At 33.5% G+C, this 11,881-nt stretch overlaps 1 protein-coding gene across 1 annotated transcript; it reads right to left on the minus strand.

Moving 5' to 3' along the window:
- Positions 1–6,258: 6,258 nt before the first annotated feature.
- Positions 6,259–11,563, minus strand: Smp_141490 (putative ring finger protein 151). Its single transcript, XM_018798296.1, has 2 exons — positions 10,905–11,563; positions 6,259–6,417 (listed from the first exon to the last, which is right to left on the minus strand). The coding sequence occupies exons 1-2, from the start codon at positions 11,458–11,460 to the stop codon at positions 6,359–6,361; spliced, it is 615 nt and encodes a 204-aa protein (XP_018653252.1). The 5' UTR covers positions 11,461–11,563; the 3' UTR covers positions 6,259–6,358.
- Between the last annotated feature and the right edge of the window lie 318 nt (positions 11,564–11,881).

Genomic DNA, 11,881 nt, shown 5'->3' on the forward strand with positions numbered 1-11,881 from the left:
TTTTTTTTTAATGGATAGATTGATCACATTTTATGTAGTTACTAAGCAAACAACATAATGTAATATATGCAGAGTAATAAAAAAATGATTTAAAACATTTAGGAATGAACCAAAAGTCACTTGAGAAATTCTGGTAACTTATCGATCTAAACAAAGTTTAGTTGTAAGTATGAGCAGGAATTTATTATTTTCATATGTTACATTTAGTCAAAATAATAAGCGAAATTCAACTTGAATTGTAATTGTGATACATAGTAACATGTTAATCTGTAAGTAGCTTTAAGATGGTGGTTGGAGATAGTCTACAAGGGAAACCCTGGATCTAGGTTTTGTGCTATTTGGAACTAGTCAGCAAGTTGTACCTGTAATCTTGAAGGAACTGATTCTTCCCGACGAAATCGATCCCGTGTCACCCAGCTTTACAGACAGAGGCTTTAACACTGAGCTATCCAGGCCGCGACCGACCTCTTGTAGGACTGAGATGTATTAACAATTGATTGATCACTGGGTAGTGATCAATGTCATGTATGTCAGGTCCTTCTTAGAGCGGATCGAATCCTAACTACCAAGTTGCAATGTACACGCAATGTAGAGTCACCTAGACTGGTGGCCACATTGTAACTTGGTCGATAGGATTCGATCTGCACTAAGAAGGACCTGACATAAATGACATTGATCATTACCCAGTGATCAGTCAATTGTGAATAGCTTTATTATATTAAGTTCTTATTTTTAAAGGTAAACATTAGATCAATATTTTTGTTCCGAAACTGTTGGCAGTTGCTTATTTACAAGTTTATAATTTCAAAGTATCCTTACAACTTCTTTGACATAAGGAATTAGTTTGATATAAAGAATACATGTAAAGTAGCTTAGAAGCCATTGCGAAAGAGAGAAAATGCACAGATTGAAGGACTGCTTAGTCTATATAATTTCGTCTGTTTCTGATGTTCGTGGGTGTTGATTCCAAGAAGAAATAAATCTTTGATTAACTATTCAAGTCTGAGTAACATATAGAAACTCTATTCAGTAGCTACATGTCATATTCTTTCTTAAGATTAGTTCGAACCAGTTACTTTCAAAATATAATTAACTGTTCTAATGTAGGTTTCGCTTCTTAACTGTACATACCGATATTTTGTCAATCCTAAGTTTTGTAATTGAAATGGATCTAAGATTAAGAAACACTGTATTTTGAGACGAAGTGTTTATAAGTATTTCGCAAACATCTTAAACTCCACATATGCTGTTAATAATTTTATTTCGAAATCACACATTTTGATCCCAAAGTGTTAATTTATTCAATATTTACAGTAACATTTCACGTTGATCGAGTATAAAAAGGAACTATTAGTGATTACAAAATGTTCCGGAAGTTGTTGAATTTCATTGAAATCATGGATCCATCAATGATAGACCACTATTGAAAACCTGAAAATACTGGATAGCTGTTTCATCCTAGTAAAGGACTCTTCAGTAATGCTCATCCACGACTCCGCATGCAGAGCTCGAACCCAAGATACCTAACTTGTAGACCATTGATCCAGCATCCAACGATGTTAATGTTTAACTTCAATTGATTCATGAACTCGACTGTTAAAATCACTACAATCTCTACAAATCTCAATTCTGATTATATTTTACCATAAATTAATTTATGTGAACTATCTGTATTTCAATTCACTTAGTATTGTTTGTTTGAATTTTCTCATTGATGTTTAGGACTGCAGCTGGTCAGTCTCTTATTGGCATATGTGCATACTGTCCGTATTGCCTCAATATTGCCTTAATTCACAGGCATTATAAGCAAAGATGGATAGTGGTTAGCATCTGTATTTCAAGTTCGATATATTTAAACAATAAGATCTTTGATAAGTAGAAAACATTCCACGATTAAAATGTTCCCCAAAAATAGATTTAACTAACTTACAACAGATTTTTCCGTCTATCAAATCTTTATTTACTTCCGATTTATTAAAAAAAGTTACTGTACACTTATAAGTTACTTGAATATAAAGTGGTACTTGGAAACGAATATTGATTAAACTGTTTAGCCGTCAATCATAAATAATTAAAAGTAGAATCTTTTTGTAAATATGAAAGTTACATTTGGAATAGAAAGCTTAGTAATTTGAATGAAGATGAGAAAAATAACTTGGACCCATCATCATCATCATCATCATCATCATCATCATCATCATCATCATCATCATCATCATCATCATCATCATCATCATCATCATCATCATCATCATCATCATCATCATCATCATCATCATCATCATCATCATCATCATCATCATCATCATCATCATCATCATCATCATCATCATCATCATCATCATCATCATCATCATCATATTGGTCAGTCATCTGCCATTATTTGTGGTGGGTATTTGACACACACTATATGGTGAAGTCTAGAAAAAATAATACAAACTTATTGGTATGTTGTGTCTCTAGGGTACTGTATTCTACTAACAGTTTAATATGTAAAATTATTTTTATAATTATTATCATTACTATTATCATATTGTTATGATTAATAAAGTGATAAGTTTTCCTCTAACATTAACTGTAGACGAAACATTTTCCAGTTTTGAATAGATGACGTACCACTATCTTTAGTAACCTTTTCAATCTTAGCACTGTGCCAAATCAATGACGTTCGACCAGTATGAGCAGTCTAGCGTTGTTATTGGTCCTTTGTACACCTAGCCCTTGCAATTGAGTCCAGAACACCAATTACAGCTTCTTCCATGAGAATCATTTATTTCAAGCATACTCAGTTTATATACCAGACAGACAGAACGCATTACACCGTAAAATAGAAAATAATATTTGTACAAGATCAAGCCAAATGTGGCTGTGAACGTGGTGCACAATAATCAATAAACTGAATATAATTTAGGGACAGTAAATCGTATAATAATAATCCACAGGTGAAAATGAAGCCTATAATAAGATGAATATAGATATACACAATCTAATTACTCAATAGTTAAACAGTAAGAATATATATATATATATATATATATTATAATAGTCCATTAATAGGTCCTGAGAGTTACCCGTACCTATGTCTTCACTAGGATATAACAGAAAGAATATTTGTTCAAACTAAAACTAATTGGTGTTTGAACTTCTCAGCAGAGTTCATCTGTAATTTACCATCATTAAAGTATTTAACGACACTACTAATGAAATGTTTTAGTCACGAGTGAATTAATATAGGACTGGATCAAGTATACGAGTAGATTAATAAACGGTAATCAATGGAAGTATTGATGTCCAAGATCTATCAGTTAAACTTAAATTGAGACCAATATGTTGAACAGTTTCAATCTGGAGGAATCGTTTATAAATGTGTTCACTGGAAATAGGTTGATGCTGAGAATCGAATGGGATAAATTGAATTACTATTTATTAACTGCTTACTAAGGAAAGCAAAAATATTTTACTGAGTAAAAGAATAATACATAGAATTTACGTTAGCAAGAAATCATGACTAGATTTCTATCTTGTTTAAATGAAGCAACAAACTCAACTCATTATTATTATTATTGATTTTAAGCCATCCCTTGGTTGCTATGTCCTATTTACATTTTAGATGTGTAGACCAAAACCGATCAGCTGATTAAAAAATATGTTATACAGAAATTGAATAAGTTTAAAAATAAAATTATTTTAAGTAATATTGATAAATATAAACAAAGATTGATAGTTGCTGGCAGTGGAATCCAAGACGCGCCTTTCGTCATATTTGGGACTCGTCAGCTGGATGTACCTGCATCTCAGAGTTGATGTTCACTCTGAGACTCGAACTCAGTACGTTTCGCTTCAAACGCCATCACGTTATCCACTCAGCTTCTGAGTCCTGATAGCCACTTGCTTGTGCAATGGGGTGAGGTTTAAATTCACTTAGTATTATTTGTTTGAATCTTCCCATTGATATTCGGGACTGCAACTGATCAGTCTCTATCCATCTTTGCTTACAATGCTTGTGAATTAAGGCTATATCGAGGCAGTACGCACAGTATGCACATATGCGAATTAGAGACTGACCGGTTGCAGTCCTAAACATCAATGGGAAGATTCAAACAAACAATACCAAGTGAATTGATAAATATAATTAAATAATTTGTTAAACTTCTAAACATCTTATTTCAATAAACGAAGTTTTCATTTTAAATAAATATTCAATTCAAAACTTTCAGGTCTTGGATTTCTATTCTGTATATGTTCAATATTGGAGAATTTCAAACTAGGGTGAAATCGTTGTACAGCGAAATTTATCTTCCAATAGCTTTCTAGATAAGGTTTGTTTGTAATGAAAGTTGGATAGAAACCATACCATACAACTGAAAGACCGTTAAGTGATGACCTATTACTTATTTATCCAGTCCTTTAGGTTCTGGCCGTATTCCATCGATGAGAATAAAGTTTGATTATCAGTGTAGTTGACTGGAGATCGTGTTGAAATGTTCGTTGGTTGCAGGTAGTTATTCATGACTGAAATGATTAGACAAAAATGACAATAGTTACTACACAGTAATCAGTCATTTGTAAGCATCGAAATCCCACAAGAGGTCTGTTGTGACCCAAGTGGCCCAGTAGAAACGTCTGAGATTATGAAGCTAGGTGATACGGGTTCAAATCACATAGTGAGTATCAGTTGCTTTGAGACTACAAGTAACCGATTTTCATGAGTACAAACTAGACCGAAACACAAATGCTATGTTCGTGTCACCTACTCCAATCAAACAATGATACAAAAATGTCAGTTAATTATCTTTTTACATTTATTTCACCAAATTCTATTTTCCTATAGATAAACGTTGTTTATTACGACAAATTTATCAATAACATCTTGGGTCATGATCGCTTTTCTCGGTCGTATCCAACTGTAACATAGTTTGTACAAAATAATAATTCTCAAAACACTGATAGTTTTCAGCTCTTGGTAGTTCAGTCGCTGGACTTCTGTTAAAAAGCATAACAAAAATTAAATCTTGATTACTCACTACTACTTACTACGAACGATATTACATAATTAGAAGATTGTTTACTATTGAAAACTCATTACTCGGTCAAATTATTAATTTTCTCGTTATTCATCACTTAAAATGTTCAAAAATTAACTGCTTGGTTGAAGTTAGACATTAACATCGTTAGATGCTAACTCAGTGGTCTAGGTGTTAAGCGCTCGAGCGAGACTAAAGGTCCTGGGTTCTGATCGCGCGAGCGGGATCGTGGATATGCACTATTAAGGAGTCATATACCAGGACGAAACGACCGTCCAGTGCTTCCAGGTTTCCCATGGTGGTCTAGCTTTAATTGACTCATGAACTCAACTATTAAATTACTACAATCTCCGCAAAACACCTTTCTAGGAAACAGAAGTTTATTATACACATTTAACAACAACACAGAATCTAAAATTAATTGATAACTTAATGGTGATCACTGTCATATTTGTCTAGTACTTTAATACTAATCCGATTTTATCGATCAAGTTGCAAAGTAGCCACTCATATGAATGACTTGACATCACATATTTTATGTCTAGATGTTGGATTGTTTAATATAAGAAGCTTCTTGCTAGTCACTTCCAGTCACCTAACATAAACGATCTTTTCTTGTTTACTTGTTTCCAATCGGAAATGTATATAATTAGATAATTTGATGAGTCTAACAGTAATGGTATCTAAATAATTACTCAGAGAATATATCATCATCAGCTTATAAGTCAATGTGATTTTTTTCATAATTAACCAATATAAATATTGACAAACTTGATGTTATATGAACATTCACATATTTTTCATAATTGAAATCATGAATCAACTGAAGCTAGATCACCATGAAAAACCCGGAAGTACTGGACGGCCGTTTCGTCCTATTGTGGGACTCCTCAGCAGTTCGTATCCCCGATCTCGCCTCACGAGACTCGAACCCAGGGCCTACCAGTCCCGCCCCAGAGCACTCAACCGATAGACCATTAAGCCGGCATCCGATGGTGTTAATGTATGAGTTCAACCAATCCAAGAAGTTTGAGCAACCATTCACCAATGTCTTCAGTGAGTTGATATCTCGTGGATGCGCACTGTTGAGAAGTCCCACATTAGGACGAAAGGGCCGTCCACTTCTTCCAGGTTTTCCATGGTGGTCTAGCTTCAATCAGCTTATGATTTCAACTATGAAAAATACTGAAATCTCCACAAAACCGCTTCTGATTTACACATTTATAAAAAACTCAAGAAATTATATTTAATGTAATTGTTTATTCATTATACACAAATGATGGAAGATAAAAACAAAAATTGTCAATGATTATTGCCTATTCTTTGTCAATTTTTTATTCATTCATATTTGAGTAGTAAGTTGTTCTATTCATCATCACGTTACTTTGTGTACCTTTAAAAAATAAAAAAAAAATTTTTAAAAAAATGTCAACAGTTATTCTTAGTAACTAATAAAATCAATAGTGAAAAAGACACCATATTTCACATGATGGACTCATATTAACTAGAAAACCATTGAAACAATAGATAGGATGTTTTATTTTAATATAGAACTAGAATCATGATGGTATAGCTTTAATTGACTTATGATTTCAACTATGAAAAATACTGAAATCTCCACTAAAAACTCCTTCTGATAGAACTTCATAACATTACTCATTAATAACTTCATTCGGGGTCGAACTCATGACCTTCATTTATATAAGTTAAAGAGATATTTGTATACAACTTGTTATAATGGTCTGTTTTCCATTTTTTTTTACACACGAATGAGACATTGATTTACTTTAGATGAATATCTACACTAGATTCCCTCCCAGTATCTATTCTACAGGACTTGAACACAACTTAGATTAGCCTGACTAGAACGTAAATATATATTTCCACACCAAAACTCGACACAATCCAATAACAATGAACAATCAGTCAATAAATTCACTTGATATTGTTTGGTTAAATCTTCCCATTGATGTTTAGGATTACAACTGATCAGTCTCTTATTGACCATATGTGCATACTGTGCGTATTGCTTCGATATAACCTTAATTCACAAGCATTATAAGCAAAGATGGATAGTAGCTAGTAGTGGAATCCGGGACGTGCGTTTCGTCCTATTTGGGGTTCGTCAGATGGGTGTACCTGCATCTCAGAGTTGATGTTGACTCTGGGACCCGAACCCAGTACCGTTCTCTTCAAACGCCATCACGTTATCTACTTAGCTATTGAGTCCTGTTATCCAATAATAACAAACAATAAGGATGAGGGAATATACTAATCATCTGACACCTGTCAGGCTATCTACATGTCTGACTAAGCAGACAACCAATCATTATCATTCTCGCCCAAACATCACAACTATTCAAAGAAAAAATGTCATCAGTGTTCAACATCATTGATGAATGACTATTTCACTGACTATTTAAGTTAATTTCATGAATTCACAAAGTTGAGCAACCGTTCACCAGTACTGCTGAGGAGCCCCACAATAGGACGAAACGGCCGTCCAGTGCTTTCAGGTTTTCCCTGATGGTCTAGCTTCAATTGACTCACGCTTTCAACTATGAAAATACTGAATCTCCACGAAACCCCTTCTGATAATTCCATGAATTCTAGTTTCTTTACTGTTATTTTGAGAAATTCATGTCCATGTTAGTTTGGAAATGTATTCAGTTTTAGCATTACATAATTTCACGTTATAAAATTACAGTATTGATTTGTACTAGATTCATGTCTTTTCTTTTCCTGACATTTTTAAAGTTAGTGAATCGTCTTATCATTGAAGAGTAATTTTGTTTACTTTTCGATAGTGTAATAAGAAGATGAAGATTATCAGAACTATGTAATGATATATTAGAGCAATACATTTCGAACAATCTGATCACACATATACTTGTTAAGAACATTTATTTATAAAAATAAAAGGTCAACTAGGCTGGAAATGGGGGGGTAAGAGGGGATAAGGATAATAATAATAAAAATAATGTGGAAACAATTTGACACCTAATCACTCTGGGTAATAAGCTAATATTACCAGGGTAGGTTTAAGGAGAGAAGAAACTGTTTTTGAATACACAAAGGGGGTTCGAATTTTCGTATAGCTAGGGCTTCAATAAACCTTAGTATACCCCCTTTTACACTATCAAAATGTATCATTATCATAAATTTTGGACATAAGATGGTTTCTTGTCATAATAACAGTTAATGAACATACTACAGTTGAAATATTCTATTATCACAAAAGCGAGATTCGTGATCGTTATTTGCAAAATTATCAGTACACTTTAAATTTCATTCACATCTATATAACGGTGTATTACCATAGTGTTATATTCGTATTTGGCTTATTTAATTCCGTTAGTCAATAACGTGGATTATATCGATTATTACATACGAGGATAGCCAACATATGTATTTCAGTAACATTCATACGATCCAATTGAAGTCAGATATCGGGCCACTAAAGGTCGACCCTAAAAATGTACACCTCGCCTTATCCTACGGATATCTGTCTCCGGCGGTAAGGTTCCAACAAGTTCGAAGCTAACACAAAAATTACTCACAAAAAGGTCGTATGTGACCGGCCTCAAGCAGTTGTCCCTTGGGCACTGCGCTCATGCTCTCAGGTCATTAAGACCACTTCTAATCCAATTTTCTTTTTAGGTACCTCTAGAAGAACCCTTCCATGGTGTGGGCAAACGGGAAGTTGTAACTGCCCTCATACCTCTAACAGCACTCAAGATCACTGTATTCATAATCAATCTCCTTCTCACTCTCCACTAAAGTGGTGAGACCGTCGATAACATTGATCTAATTGGTGTCAAAATGAAGGGTCTCACTAAAGACTTGAAAACGAGGAGTCTCTACGATTTCCAAGGTGCGAAGTTAAGGACAAAGAAGACTGATACAAGTGAAGATTTATTAACTCCAAAAGACGATGACGATTCTATTCGAAAATGCACTCACATATATCAATTCATGGCAAAATCGTACACTGTATATCATGCTGAACATAATTCACTTATAAGAATACCATATCTTGAATGTTTACATCACACTGAGGTAAATCAATATTATACTGAATAAAATGGTATACTGAAAATAAAGCAAATGTTACATCGAATAATCTTCATATTGAATTGAAAAATGGAACTCATGTTGAGTATGAATCAGTATAAGTAAAATATGTAATTTTGATTGTTTTCATCTTGTCACATCACACAGAGGTATTAGTTAGCATAACCCAAAATGTAATACTATTCGGTCTATTGATTGCTTCCAGATCTTGATACATAGTAAAGAAAACAATTCTTATGAAGATAAAGTTTTCATATTAAGAATATATTTAACGTAGTTCTATGCAGTATCTAGTCAGATGACAAACAACCAATCCAATATGGAGATCCAAAGTTAAAATAATCTTTGAAATAACATTATAACTGTTCAGTGGTGATTATATTTATTTATTGTTGAGTTATCCATTGAACTGTACGTGGGTAAGTTGAGCCTTTCTGACATGTCAAGTTCAATGAAAGTAATCATTTCTTTCATCTATGCTTTATTTTACCACCTTGTTTAGATAATATTTATCAGTAAAGAGTTGTGGAGATTGTTTAGGTTAGATTGATATCATGAATGGATCAATGCTAGGTCACCACTGAAAGCCTGGAAGTACTGGATGGCTGTTTTGTTCTATTGTGGGAATCCTCAACAATGCACATCTACGATCCCGCCTCACGAGATTTGGACCCAGAACCTTTCGGCCTCTAGACTAGTGAGCCGGCATCCAACGGTGCAAATGCCTAACTTCCACTGATCGGCGAAATTAAGCGACCCTTCTTATATTAATCAACACATGGGACTCTTCAGTAGTTCGCACTCACGATCCCGTACACGGGATTCTAATCCAGGAATTTTGGTCTCGCAAGCGAACACTTAACCTCTAAACAACGGAGCCCGGATCCAATGATGTTAATGTCTAACTTCAAGCAATCCACGAAATTGAGCGACCCTTCTTATATTAATCAACACATGCTCACTAGTGACTGGCTTAAAGAAGTATTTCCTGAAGTTCTCGTGAGAAGCAGTGACCAGTGGAGTTCAACCAGGTCTGTTGTGAGATAGTAACTCACTGAAGACAATGGTGAATGTTTCGCTTAATTTCGTGGATCGATTGAAGTAAGACATGAACACCGTTGGGTGCAGACCGGCTCAGTAATCTAGAGGTTAAGCGCTCGCGTGCGAGACTGATAGATCCTTGGTTGGAATCTCGTGAGGCGGGATTGTGGATGCGCACCACTGAGGAGTTCCACAATATGACAAAACGACCGTCCAATATTTCCAGGTTTTCCATGGTGGTCTAACTTCAATTGATTCATGATTTCAACTATATAAAATTACTAAAATCTCAACAAAACCCCCTTCTGATAATGATCATATGCTCACTAGTGACTGACATCAAGAGATATTTCTTGGACTTCTAGCAAGAAGCAATAATCCGTGGAGTTCAACCAAGTCTGTTGTCAGTTAGTAACTAAGTGAAGACAATGGTGGATGTTTCGCTCAATTTCGTGGATCGATTGAAGTAAGACATGAACACCGTTGGGTGCAGACCGGCTCAGTGGTCTAGAGTTTGAGCGTTCGCGCACAAGACTGATAGATCCTTGGTTCGAATCTCGTGGGGTGGGGTCGTGGATGTACACTGTTGAGGAGTCCCACATTAGGACGAAATGATCGTCCAGTACTTCCAGGTTTCCCATGGCGATAATTCATGATATCAACTATATAAAATCACTAAAATCTTCACCAAACCCCTCCTTCTACTATTCATTCAATACCATTTACTCATAATAATAATAACCAACAATAATAATATATACTTACTATCAACATATGCTGTAGTTTGTACATATGTTTCAGTAACAGTATTTGATATATCTCTTGTATTCATTGTATCATATTTATAATCATCTAATAATTTACTTAATTTTTCATTTTTACGTTGTATACGTTGATTTTTCAATAGATCATTACATCCATTATTAATTAATTCATCTAAAAAATTATCAATATTTATAGCTGATATAATATAATGATAATTAATAGATTTTCTACATAATGGACATGTATTACTTATTTTAAACCAGTAATATAAACATTCACGACAAAATTGATGTCCACATAATAATAAACGTGTATTTACTAATAAATTATGACATATTGAACATAAAAATGTTTGTTTAATTAAATGATCTAATAATTTATTATTTGTTAATTGTATTGTATTTAAATCAATTAATGTATTATCTATATCAGTAGTAGTTTGTATATCAGTAGTATTAGTAGTAGTATTGGTAGTAGTATGTGATTGTGAATCAATTAAACAATATGATAATAATTCATTGACTTGTGTAGATTGATTATGTAATGATGATTTCATAATTAAATTAAATTAAATTAATTAGTTAATTAATGAACAATTAATTGTATATTATAATGAATAATTGAAAAAAAGGAGAGATATTTATACAGTATACATATTAGGTTCCCTCGTTCTCTCACTCTCTCTCTCTTTATATATATATATACCATTTGTTACTAAACATACTCAAATGGATACATTTGAGTATGTTTTTTATTGTTGTTGTTGTTGGTTATTGATGATCATGTGACTTGAAATGTAACCATATAGTATAGCCTGGATAGTTTATGAAAAACAAAATGGTATGTGTTAGAGTGATTGTATTAGTAATAAGACTATATAGATTATACACTAATTTTTTGTATTCATATATATATATATGTATTCATTAAAATGGAGTTATAAAAAAACTTGATATTGAATAAAAAGGAACCTCGTG

This window comes from Schistosoma mansoni, chromosome 6 (assembly GCF_000237925.1).
Source record: "Schistosoma mansoni strain Puerto Rico chromosome 6, complete genome".
In the NCBI taxonomy this organism is placed as follows: domain Eukaryota; kingdom Metazoa; phylum Platyhelminthes; class Trematoda; order Strigeidida; family Schistosomatidae; genus Schistosoma; species Schistosoma mansoni.